We start from the raw sequence: 14238 nt of genomic DNA, 5'->3' as shown, positions 1-14238 counted from the left end.
AAAATAGATTCAATTTCAAATCAGCCCTTCACTTTGCGTGCTTTTTCACTATGGTCCTTGGTTTTGGATTTATTCAATCGAGTCCCTAATTGGCCACCAGACTTCAATATATATGCAATTAAGCCCCTGATTTGACCAAATCAACTCTCAAAAATTATAATTTGACCCCAGAACTTTAATTTCTTCCAATTAAAACCCAAATTGACTTAAAAATCAATTTTTCTTGCGATCAAACCCTCCATAAATTCAATTAAACCTTCAATAAAATTTAATTGAGTCTATAAACATCTGATTTTGTACATTTCTTCCTCAAATAAAATTTTCTTTATCAATAGGACTCTCACCGGTCAATGATATACTGTTAAATTTCAATCTTTGAACTTACACGTAAGTTGTATTTCTAATACCCGATGAAAAGACAATTATTAAAACTTTTTTAATACGTCAAAGCCACGAAGCAGCTTACCTCAGGTAGGGTGCGTTAGGGGTGCTAATACCTTCCCTAACTACAATCAGTCCCTTACCCGTGAATTTCTGACAAGACTAGTACATCTGGTTTCCTAGTAGTCTTCAATAAATTACTAGGTGGCGACTCTAACGAACCAATCAAGCAAACACATAATAGAAAAATCGTCAGCCGATGCCGCACGAATTCTGACGTGCGACAACAATAATACGATAGACTATGTGTTTGATTTGGTACTTGCTAGGGTATCAACAGCAGATGATGGCACTTCAGAAACAGAAGACGAGATGCCAAGGTTTCAATGGTTTTGGCTAGGCATTTCTTTCATCATAGTTTCCAAAACATCACAGGATTTCATACCCACACCTCAAGATCCAAGAAAACAATCTGTGGCAGTCAAGATGCAGTCATTTTTGCAAACATTTTTGTATTTATATTGAACTTGATTTCTAGTTTACAAGTGGTAAGCATAATACCATACAAAACAACAGATAAAATGGATGAAACAACTGGTTTCCTGCTCATATCCCCTCAACCTCCTCCTAGCTTTCCTCTCTATATTTATAAACACATCTTTATTTCTATCCCAAGATTCTATGCGTAGTGCTAATACTTGGTTTCAACTTCAAGTTTTCAACCACTCACACCCCAAACCTGAGATAGTACTGACCTACTCGAACTAGAGGATTTCCTCCACCTTGCTAGACGCAACAAGAATGTCAACACTTCTGATGGTTCATACAGGGAGTATGAGGCTTTAGTATCCTTGGGACTGGAAGTGACAACGATCGGACACCCTTGGCCTCTCTTTTGAATTACCTGCGATGGTTTGGATATAAGAACAAGTTTAGCAACTCCATGAAGCAGTATTTCTTGATCAGGCTCAAACTAAAGTTATAATTTTTCTTGTAACAATACCTTGAAAGCATCTTCATCTGTTTTGTCATCTCCAATGTAAAGTGGGAGAACATCGGTGCAGTTACCTAACCCTAGAGTATCGAGTAAATATTCCAGGGCATTGCCTTTGTCCCATTCTATTGATGGTCGTATTTCCATAACCTTCATGCGAATTTACAGAAAAATTAGAGGACGATCTTATTAGTTATATCGAGAACTTTAGATAGAGTCTTGAAAGATTTATGCATACCTTTTTACCCCAACCCAAGCGAAAGTCTGGATAGTGTTTAAGTATGGACTTCACCTTCTCCTCTAAGGTCCCATAATCCTGATTCAAAAGAAGAAAAAAGTTGTATTTTCAAATTCCTTTCTTCTCAAAGAAAAAACTCATAATGCCATAGTTGTGGTGGTGATGAAGATGCTGTAATGAAACCACACCAAAAGATTTGAGCTTAGGTCTTGATTTTACCTCCTCTCTAACTTGTCGAAAATGTACGGAGGCACAAAATCTGTTGTTCTCTACTCTGGCACCTGGTATTTTCATAATTGCCTCTTCCAGTTCTTTCAAAATCTGTTACAAGTACACAGAGAAATTGTTACTCCATGGCCATAATCATAGTGAGAAACAAGGTATAATTGGTGTCTGGTAAGACCAAAAATGGCCCTTCAAAATAAAGAATCTCACTTACCTTTTGAATTGCAGGCAAAAATTTCTGAGCAGGTTGAAAGACAGCATCATTGCCCTACCAAATTGAACAAAACATGTGATTAGTTAAGAGGGAATTAAGAACATGTCCTTTCTTCTTTCTTAAAACCATCCTATGATTGAGAATTTTCTCTGTGTTCTTTCTTAACTAATTCTCATGGTTTATAGCAGAAAACATGTGGCTTGACCAAAAAAGAGGAGAGATGGACTAATCATTTTTACCTTTCTGTCAAGGGAAACAGTATGGTATTTTCCATCACTGGACCTAACCGGTCTAGGTGGTGCCATGATGTCCATCCCATGGCTTCCAGCATAATATATATTATTCAACTGTACAAATCCTTTCACCTGCACGAAAGAGACCATCGACATTCTCAAACTCTGCCTCATAAACTGCCCCACAAACCCGACAACAAGAAAAATTCTTCATGTGTTACCTTATCTCTGCTTCTACCACTGATTATAGCAGTTGGAAAGTATTTTGCAACTTCTCGAACTGCTGCACGCATCTGCACATTGTGAGTTTAATGATTCATGAGTTTCTTGCTTTAACAATCAATTGCATAGTTCACATTATTTTCATGTAATTTTTCTATACATTCAGCATGGTGCTTCTCTCTCTCATGTACATGTGGATTTTACTTGGATACTCTAGTTGAAAGCGTTGCGTGTGGCAATGTATCGAAAAATTTCTCCACATTCACATGCATGGACATGAGTGCTCACCTCATCAGACATGAAAGCGCAGTCAGGATCATTTACAATCGGCGAGAGAGTACCGTCATAGTCTAAAAACACGACGATCTTCTTCCCCTTTGCATCCTTCATCATCTGATCAAATGAGGTCAATGCAGAAGGATGGTCCACCTAATAATTTGGTATATGTTATGGTCAGATGCTTGCTGGAAATTAGATACAAGTTTGACTATAGTGCAACGAAAAAATTCTGATGAGAGGACTAACCATCCATGAACTGTAATTTGCATCATCAGAAACAGCTTCATTGGTTACAGGGTGACTTGAATTTGGTGCCGTCTCTTTTGTAGAAAGATCACTACCAGGCTGCACCTTTTGCCAATAGGAAGATCTCTGAAATCCCATGGCCTGGTTGAACTTCGCGAGATTTCTCTTAAACATATCTGTTTGTGAATTAACAAAAAGATTATATGTTAACAACACAAATTAAGAAGCAAAGTAGTTTAATGAACATCGAGCAAAACGATATGAAAACACAAATTCAAGAAGCCTAAAGTTTAATGAAATTCTAATCCCAGATAGCTAGATTTACCTGAAAAATTAACTTTTATGCTGGTTGAGTGCCTTAGAGTTCTTCAGCTGGCTAACTTCTAAAGCACCTACAATGAAGCCAACAAATCAAACACTTGAGTTCCCACCATTATATCAAACCTATATAAATAGAAAAAAGCATGGAAACATATAAATAAACAATAACAAAAAGGAAATAAAATAAACCATGTCATTAATTTTTAAAGATGGGCAAAGGGCATTAACAATGACTTTGACCCAACCATGCAATGAACTCTATATATTAATTATATTTTGATCATATACTAATTTATATCATTGTCAAAGCATAGTACCAAAATGACAATGACTGATAAGGTGTGGGTTTTGCAGTATGGCTCAAAAATTTCTTTTGACATGCATCCTGTTCAACATGTAATTATATCCAGGCCCCCAAAACAAGAGATAGCTAGCTCCCCATGCATATACATAATTATGTTCGTTACCCTAATCTTTGTTATTGGCCTAATAAGATCTATTCTTGGTGACCCTTGTTGAGGAACTCCTTTAAAATTTATTTATTCGTTCAAAATGATTTCTTTATCATAATAACATAATAGGGTAGCTGGACAAATCCCAAAACATCACCTAATACGTACATAATCTATATACTATATGGATTCAATCACGTATACAAGAGATGGATATTCCTAGATGGTGTGTATCGAATTCTTGAATTTGACTCCCGATATATAGATAATTTAGATGGTATATCGTATAGATACTTTCTCTTGTTATTTCATTACGTGAAAGTGATAATGTAACGTGTTAGACTTCGTAAGAAAATAGACTCAGAATGATCCCAAGCACTCGTGTCATAAAAACCCTAAAGTGTAGTTTGTTTGGTGGACCGAACATTCAATCCTTAGAATATGACAACATTTTAATCTTCTCTAAATCTTTCTGAGATATTTAAGATTTCATTTGTTTTCTGTTGTTAGGTTAAAAAGAAATCGAAGTTAGAATTTTTTTTTTAACCCCACTAAACTTTAATAGGTATTGGTGCATGCATCCCCATTGAGTAGCCGGGAAGAATAAGTTTAGGTAATTTAGCTTGGCAGTAGGTCGCCGAGGCATATGCTTCAATAAAATAAAAAGTTTTTCACCTCCCCTCTGTCAAAACTATCGAGTTAACAAAAAAAAAATTCTTCATATTGGCTCGACTCAACTACTTAATTTTTAACCTAAGTAAAAGTGGAATCTACGTTTACTTCAAACAAATTTATAATCTCATGATTCCTCGTTTTTTCTCTAAAAATATATCTTTTAGAATATTCATTTTCACCCTTGAAAATATATAGCAACACACGAAGTTGTGGTTCATATATCATGGAAAGCCACTATCAAGCATTTTTCTCCTAAAATCATGAAGCTACAAGTGCTATAAAGCAAATTAATCTGTGGGCTCTCTTAGGATTTTATAGTCAAAGAAAGATCTCTTTGTAAATGTTACTTTGTGATCTACCTCAACTAAAGTGCACATATAGAAACTATAAGAAAAAAAATGGAAGAATATTGATTAATTATAGTAAAAAAAAACAGAGAGGTGACATTCAATGAATAGACGAAAAATTGAATATACATGGCATGGGTAGCTCGAAAAGTTATTGTAGGGTTTTTAATCTGCCGATTCAGCTGATAATGACTTGAGAGAGTGTTCAATTGTTTAAAAACATTAGACGAAAAATTAATGAAATGCTGGTTTCTCCTAATTAACTAACCATCTAGCCTCATCTAAGTACTCCCACTTGATTAATTAGAATATTCACTAATTAATGACATCGTTGATCATACTCTCGATCTCTTAATTCATGCATCATGTAGCTCATTGGAAAACATCACTAAAGGAATAAGAGGCTAGATTTTGGTAGAATATTGTATGCAAAAAGTTAATTGTGTATATATATAAAATGACAAACGAGAAACCAAAAGTGATCTTCTCAATATTTCAGCAGAGAAGCTAGCGTTTGGGTAAAGTCATGGTTGATTTGGGGATCGATAAAAGTGAAATTTTCACGGGCATGCTTTTAGAAATTCTAAAGTTCTTTGATGTAGTTAATCACTCGGAAGATCATTCAGCAAGATTTTTGTGATTTTTCAAGGAACATTCGTAAAAGGCTCCCAGAAAAGCAGTCATCTTTAACTTGGACAATATGTTTAATCTTGAACCGTGGTAGGTAGAAAGAAATCAAGACAAATGCAACATTTCTTTACATTTAGTTAATTACAACTCCTTTTAGTTTTCAACACACTTGAAAAAGTAGTTCCACAGCAAAATTATTACTTCCAAGATAAATCTCCTCGTGGTAAAGTGAATTCCATGTGAAACAAGTTTCACCTGCCATTGGATAGAGACAGACACTAACTTCCTTAATTTTATGTAGAAAACGCACCTAAATTATCAAAGGCATGACACGACCAACCCCATCGAAAAAGAAAGAATGATACATGTGTTGTTAATTATATATTAATAATTCATCCAAAACTACATGGAAAAAGCTCGAAATATCATAGATATGGTAGGCATGCAAACCCTAAATCCATCTTGTTTGGCCAGAAACAAGAACAGCACATTTCATCACCTAATTCGAGTTTGGAAACCACTTTAGACACCCACAGACTGACTTAAGAACCAGATTGATAACTCATATGACTTAAATAATATCAAAACAAGCCCCAGTAGAAAAACCAGCACACAGAATGTTTTAGATCTTATATCATAATAATATTTTTTATTTAATTTTTAAAATTTTTCTATGAACACATCAAAACAATTTAAAAACAGTAATTTTTTTTTCCTAACTTTAAAACTAATGTTTTTTTCTTTCAGAAACACAATACAACCAGAATATCTGTCAAACGGTACTTTATTGCATGATCTGCATCTTTTGCTTCAATTAAGCACTTTGTACCCCATATGAAGTCCCTATTTGTCAACAAGCATGGCCTACAATTATATAGCAAAAAGAAAAAAAAAATGTAAATGGAAATTGACTTCTTGTGACCAAAGGTGTCAATAGAGATTAAACGACAAGGCTGAGAGGAAAAATTAGGTCAGAAAATAATACCAAGAAAGGCCTAAATCACTTAGGAGAGTAGGCGAAATGGTTCTTTATTGAACAATGGACACGTCTAGGTCGACACAGTTTTGACAAAATAAATTAACAAAAATTAATCCCTAGGAACCAGACAGGCAACAACATATGGACCCCAAGTGTCAAAGTCTTGAGGAAAATACATGGCAACTGCTGCAACGAAAATCTATACAGTTAATTAATTTGATTAGCAGAAATTAAAAAGTAGTAGATAGACCATGCTTAAGCAATTTATAATTAAGTTAATTACGTGGAAAGGCATTGATCAGGCAGGCGAAGCATGATGTGCTTGCTAATGACACTTTTCACGGGCTAATCAGTTAATTAATTTATTAATTAATGACTTTCAGGTTAAGTGATCACGAAATAGTTCCCTTTTCAATACTAATTAATTAGATCAAATCAAAGCGAGATTAAAGGGCTCTTTGAATAAATTAAAGGCCACCTTTCTCTTGGTTTCACACATTTTTTATTTTAAAAAAACCTTCTATTGGTTGCTGTGAGATCAGAAATAGTTTAGCACTAACCTACATTTTATCGCAGAACTCAACATAGACTAAGATGCCTGGTTTTTTGTCCATATATATATAGAAAAAACAATTTATTTAGTTTTTACTCTTAACTTTATATATAATAGTGTTTTAAGCCTTGATTTTATAGAAACTAATAACTTATTTTTTATTTATTTATTTTTCATACAAAAATCATCTCACATCAATTTTAATATATTTTAAAATCATAATTAAAAGTATTTTTTTAACTTACTTTTTAGAAAAACAACTGAAAAGGCTACCATAATGCAAGACACACATTAAAAGCACTTGAAGTTTCTAAATCTCATCAGTGGAGAGATGGTCAAGTGATTGCAAGTTTATAATTCTTACTTGAATTAATTTTATTTTTGTAAAATAATTGGATTTTCAATCTATCATTCAATTATTATTTTTTAAAAATCAACATAACATAATCAGTTATATATTTATTTTTCTATATCATTCACGTATTTATAGAGTTTATGCATGATCATTTTTATTGTAATATTAAGTTATATGTATGAGTTGATAAATAGATAGATTTTAAACTCAAATTATTTTTTAAAAATACAATTGATTCAATCAAAGATTAAAAAAAAAACCACAAAATGACAAACCTTCAAAACATCATTAATTAGTGCCCTAGAAACCTTGGAAACCAAACAAAATCATAAGAAAATTAGGACAAGCCTAGCTATTGCATTGTCCAAGACAAGTGAGGAGCAAGCATTGGTATTGTCACCAAACAACTCATCACTATCACAACATGCTCCTAACCGTTTTTTAGGTACTCCTGTCCTTTCTTTATTAGGGTTTGTACCCCTACAACTTTCCCCAAAAGTACCAGACACTTTAACAAAAAGAAAGGGGAGGGGTCGTGTGCCTTGCAATCTCAACCCGACACGTTTCGCATCAGCACATCAGGGTGACACGTGTCAATCATCTGTAGCCTTGATCAAGATAGTTGGAAACAACTGTGGACTCCAGCTCTGAAGTACAATGGGTGGACTAATGGGCTTCCATGCCCAGTCCACTTATGGGGCCCAATGAGATACACGTGTACAGCCCAGAAGCCATTCATTTACGAAAAAAGAGCTTAAAGGATCTTTTACGTTATGTTGAGTGAAGAAACCGAAAACTAACTGTTTTTTGTTTTATTTGTACCGTTTCAGCGTTTTTCTTGCGAAAAGTTTAAAATAAAACTAATGTTAAAAAGCAATAATTGGTTCATAGAATAATTATTGGTTCCTAGAGGACTTTTAAGTGGGATTTTTAGGGTAATTTATTTTTAGGTTTTAATTAACCTAATTAAAAAAAATCATGGAAGTGAAAAACAACATAAAAGGAAAGGGTTTTTGCATTAAAAAACGAAATCTCAATCACATTAAATAAGAGATTAACATGCACATACATAAACGTTCATCGATCAAGAAAGATAAGAAAGAAACGAACATGTTGCTTGGAGGAAGGTGAAAGGCCATACACATACCTTGTTCTTGTGGTCAATTTCTTGATTGGTTGTGTCACGACCCAAGAAGAGGTTGACGACAAGGAGAAACTTATGAGCAACAATGGAGGAAAGCAAAGCTTAGCTTAGCTAGAGAGTAGAGAGCAAGAAGGAGAGATCTTGAAAGATAGGAAAACCATGGAAAGGAAGAGGATATTGGAGAGGTAAGGAAGAGAGGTTTATTTATACAGGTAAAGAAGAGAGTTTAGAGATTCTTGAAGTTTTCTTAATGGACGTGTTAGAGACCTATTGCATTAAAACTTCCTAAATATAATTAAGCCCTTTTACTGCTTTTTAATTTTTGGAATGTACGCATTGACCAAAATAGGCCTACGTACGTACGTATCTCTTTCTCCTCGTGTCTTTTTCATTCAAAAATATTTTCTTATAAACAAATTTTTTTTTATTCATTAATAAAAGATATCTTCAATTTAATTTATATGTCAATCGGGACGATATAAGAGTAAATTCTTCTTATAAATTCTTTTCTGATCGAGTATATATATTTTTTCTTTGTGGAGGGATCAAATAATAATGCAGAGATCAAACTCAAAGTGGGTATTCTTTATATAAATATACAATTGGATATATATGTCCTTTGCAGAAAATTGTTATGCTCTTTGTAGGAGACCTTTCTTTTCATTCGAAAAGAGATTGATGGTGCTTCTTCGAAGTTTTCCACTTGCAAAGCCATTCCATGTGTTACACACACATTAAAATATACCAACCTAATAGGAGTAATTTATCACAAGTTCGAGTATTTTTAAATTATTAAAAATTTATATGATTGTTAATTTTAGAATTCGTAAAATTAATCGAGATATACACAAATTAACCCGAATATTCATATTAATAAAATATATATAGTAACCTTCATCATATGAATACATGGAAAACATCTAGGTATAGGCGCACAAGACTGCAAAATAGTAAACAGGGAGCATGTGAACCAGTAGACAGAGAGCCAAGAGACACGGGAACAAAGGAAACTGGATGAATACCCGTTCCATGTCGTCTTCAGAGCAAGAATCTCCAGCAAAGAGCTGATCACCCGATTATGGAAACCTTCGTTTTGACATCTAAAACCTTGACTAGGAACAACTAAGTTCTTCCATTTAATTGCAATTTAAGCAAATGACAAGACATTTCTTCGCCTATATCCACTATACTTAAAATAATAGTAAAAGATGTTGGTAAATGATCTCGTTGCTTCAGTGTTAGTACTTGACTCCATTGACTAAGGTTATAATTCCAAAATATTCTTCACCAAGATTGATTTTTATTGAATACAACAAAGAATGCATCATTTTCATTATTTAATGCATTAATTAGTTATGTAATTTTAAGAAAGATTGATTCCAATGTATAATAAAAGAAAAGATATCACTCCAATTCCATGTCTATGGTCTAATAATTGAACCGACAAAGAGACTGGTAGGAAAAGAGAGAAATAGAGTTAAGAGTTAAGGATTTCTTGACCTGGTCTTTTTAAACCATTCTTGACTTGGTAGGGAGATTAGGGATTTAGTTTGGGCTATGTTTTAACAAAAATAAAAAGAGAATTGACTTGGTGTGACTCTCTCAAAAATTTAGGTTGATCTATTATCTTGTCAGCTCAGTTAAGACTTGTTGATTTTTTTAAAAAATAATATCATTTTTATTTTTTTATAAAATAAAAAATAAATTCACCCAAGTTAGCCTAAATTAACAACCCGAAACTTATCGGTGATCAACTTTCAAATTGAATTTAAAAACTATGCATGTCTTTTTATGTATCCCAATTTGAAAACAATAAGCTGTTGAGTTAATGTAAAATCAAAATTTCTTTATGGCTAGTCAAAGCAAGCCATTTGCATCCAAACAATGCATGCACCTTTATTATGAGAGCTTTAATTGTGAAAGCTTTAATGCAAGACAACAGTCGTCATCGTCTCCATTATTATATGTCCACAATTGATTGATGATCATCATGAAGAGGGGATGGATTGCATGCATGCATGCATGCATGGTTACCCTATTTGAAAATGAGTGATAAATTGAATCTTTTTTTCTCCCGCAACTTCAATTTATGAGCTTTGTAAGAAGACAACTGCCACTGCCACCATTATTAACTCCACCAATTATTTAGTGATTTCCAAGAAGAAAAGATGGCTAGCTTCGTTACCCTTATTTAAATTTAGATAGAAAAAAAAAACTGAAGATAAAATGGAATAATAGTCAAAGAAAAAGGTAAATAAGTGAAGACAAAACGTATGAATATGCTCCAAAATCTGAAGAGATACCACAATCTTCTCTAATATTCTATGGTAACTTTACAAGATTTGGCATTTAAATTGTTGCTTACTCAAAGCCCTAAACAATATTATAGAAAGAAAAGGGATATTATGATATGACAAAATGAGTTCTGCGAATATACTGATCAAAGCCCTAAACTACTCTTTCTATTACATCATTAAAGTGCTGCTAAAACCATGATTTGGGAGACGTAGACTAGGAAAACAATATTAATATATCACATGCATACAACACATTAATTAATGGATTTTGATTATTATTATTTTCATGTTTTTGAGGAGTATATGATAGTCATGTTTCTAGTTTTTTTCATTGATTTTGTGAATTCAATAATAAAAAGTATTTAATAAAATTGTGCTACTCGTTTAGTGAAATTATATGATCAAATTAACAATAAAGAGTCTAAATCTCAAATTAAAAGGATATTTCACATATATATTTAGATAATATTAATAACTTAAGTGAGTTCCGAGGTGAAGTAAATTTAAAGTCCATTTGCATTGGAAGACATTTAATTTTTCATATATGAAAAGAGAAGAGGTTTTGGATTTTGAATATTAGACCTTTCAATTATATCATACCTAACAACTTGAAACTCTAGGCAAATAGGACCAAAAGAATACTAATATTTTAACACTAGTCTCCATGGAGGAAGCAAAATATGTCTCCGTTTGACAATGCATGGGGGAGATAGCACCACCACCGATAGTTACCTACTATACAGAAACCATAAAATAATGCATTATTTAAAAATTAGAAAAGAACATTAGATTCATATTTTTTTAGTAATTTTTTTATAATTTTGATATATTAAAAAATTTTAAAATTTTATTTTAATATATTTTAAAATAAAAAATACTTTTAAAAATTACCATTTACTATAAAAACAAATACTCCAATAGCATGGTCGAGGTTGAAGGTGATGGATGACTTATTGCTCTTTTGAAATTGACCTGTATACTAGGAGTTATTGCCCATGAAACTTCCTTTTCACCATTAATTAAGTTGCATGGGATTTGTGCTGATTAACAAGTGTGTTTAATATTATTGCTAATTAACCCTAAGGTTCTCCGCCCTTAATTCGTAGCTTGACATCTCCCATTTTTGTAATTTGCATGGTGTCTCCAACGAAGACAAGCGGTGATTAACATCAACTAAGAATATAAATCATGCTGACTTTAGTATTAATTAATTAATATAATATTATATTGAAATAAGTGTTAGGTTGGTAGGTGGGACGTTCTTAATACTGTATTAATTGAATGTTTGAAACATATAATTCAACGAGTTCAGTGTCATATTCAATTATGATCATTTCGTTGAATCGGTCAAAGATAATTAATTTTCCCATCAATTCTCGATTTTTATATCCAATGCTCGAAATTTCATAACCTTTTATGAAATTTTGCTATCTTGTTCTTAAACAAAAAGAAAGAAATAGCAGTTCCAAACTATGACTAATAACATTCCGTTTGGTATTATATAGCTTTTATTTTTTTCTTGATTATAGAAAAAAAAATTATTAGGTTAATTAAATAATTTTTGTTTTTTACAATGGGCTCCGTATATAATTGCGTTTCAAACTTGATTTTCTAAGCGCTAAAATAACTTGTTTTTCATCTAAAAAAACTTACTTTTTATTTATTTTGAATGCAAAAAATCTATTTCATGATAGTTTTAACCAAATATCTATTTTTTTTAAACCGCAACTAAAAGGTGTTTTTCTTAAATCTATTTTTCATTAAACCACAATTACAAATGCTGCCACAATATCAAACACACACTAAATTATAGGGTTAAAATTGTTGTTGAAAATACAAAAGATATCAATGCATTTTTAAATTAATTATATTTTTAACTGCAATTTCAAATACATATATTTAATGTCTAGGTTTGACTAGACTCGATGATCGTGATCGTGCTTCACCTTGGAATTGGAATTTTTTTTTGCGTAAAAAATAATATTCAGTTGTTGCAAGTGAGTTTTTTTATAAAAAAAATACACGACTCGAGTTATAGAGAATGAATAAGCTGGATTTAATTCAATTAAACAAAAAAAAAGGAAACGATAGTAAATGAATCAAATTTAAAAGAAAGATGATTAGGATAACATGAGAAAAAAAAATATTTTTTTCAAAAAGGGACAACACAATGTATCTTAATTCACAACAAATTAAATATGTACAAACAAAGCTAGGTAAAAAAAAGGAACATAAAAAAATCAATTTTAGTTAAGTTAACATGACAAACTTGTAGTCCTGATAATCAAGGCTGGGCCAACCTAAGATATCACGTCAAAGTCGCGGGTCAAATTATGACAATGGAATAACCCAATAAAATAAATAAAGAGAATTATAAAGCTCGTTAAAAAAAAACTCGTGTTAATTATTCAAAACCTCTTTGAAAAAACCATGAAGTCCAATTCACAATCAATTAAATATTGAAGGATGAGATAAAAAAAAAATTCAATTATAAAAAAGGATTAAAATAATAGCAATTAAAAGAATGAAGATCAAAATTAGAATAAATTTTAAATTTGATTGAAAGGTGAAATTGAAAAGAAAAATCAATTTAGCAAAAAGAAAAAAAATCAAAAGAATAATGATCAAAATTAACATAAAAATAAAAAAAATTTATGGTTGAAGGTTGAAATTGAAAAGAATAATAACTTTTCCATAAAAGGCCAAGAAAAAAAAACAGCAATCAAAACAACAATGACTAAATTGAAAAATATAGTACCATCAATTTGGGGTGAAAGATGAAATTAAAAATAAGTAAAACTTTTACAAAACGGTTAAGAAAAAAAATTAGAAACCAAAGAAGAAGGATCAAATTGAGAAATATAACATTTGTAAACTGGGATTAAATGATGAAATTGAAAACAAATAAAACTTTTATAAAAAAATAAAGAATAAAAATTAAAAATCAAAAGAATAAAGACTAAAGTTGAAATACCAACAACAAAGAAGGCCAAGATATATTTTTTAGGAAATGAGAGAAAAGAAGGGGAGAAAAAAGGTTTGGCAATAAACTAGACCAGTACCAAAAACATGTGTTGCACCGACAAAAAAAAAACACGGCGATGCTTTTAATGACAAGGTAGAAAGACATTTGTTAAAAGGCAAAAGATCATTTGACTCTAATTTTTATTTTATTTTTAAGGGTATTTTAACAGTTTCACTATGTAATTTAATTTGAATTATTTTTATATTTGAAAAAATATTAATTTGCCCCTTAGTTGACATTATAATAACAAAAAAATCATTATGCAAATACAAAGATGCTTCTAGATGACAAGTTTAATTTTTTTGCTTTTAAAGATATTTTAATTATTTCATTTTACATTTAAGATGAAAAAACACTTATTTATTCCTGGTTAATTTGTTAGATAATTTGAAAAAATCTCAATACCCTTGAAAGTTAATATTAAATTT

At 31.5% G+C, this 14238-nt stretch overlaps 1 protein-coding gene across 1 annotated transcript; it reads right to left on the bottom strand.

Annotated features, from left to right (window-relative positions):
- Positions 1–882: 882 nt before the first annotated feature.
- Positions 883–8729, bottom strand: LOC133675045 (probable trehalose-phosphate phosphatase 4). Its single transcript, XM_062096311.1, has 11 exons — positions 8492–8729; positions 3358–3424; positions 3033–3208; positions 2796–2936; positions 2507–2578; positions 2292–2417; positions 2053–2106; positions 1833–1934; positions 1614–1691; positions 1385–1525; positions 883–1285 (listed from the first exon to the last, which is right to left on the bottom strand). Exons 3-11 carry the CDS (start codon positions 3204–3206, stop codon positions 1100–1102), a joined length of 1074 nt encoding a protein of 357 aa, XP_061952295.1. The 5' UTR covers positions 3207–3208; positions 3358–3424; positions 8492–8729; the 3' UTR covers positions 883–1099.
- Positions 8730–14238: the final 5509 nt, after the last annotated feature.

The sequence above is a fragment of the Populus nigra genome, chromosome 16 (genome assembly GCF_951802175.1).
Source record: "Populus nigra chromosome 16, ddPopNigr1.1, whole genome shotgun sequence".
Classification (NCBI taxonomy): domain Eukaryota; kingdom Viridiplantae; phylum Streptophyta; class Magnoliopsida; order Malpighiales; family Salicaceae; genus Populus; species Populus nigra.
The sequence above is the reverse complement of the archived record's forward strand: the minus strand, read 5'-3'. Positions and strand labels throughout refer to the sequence as shown.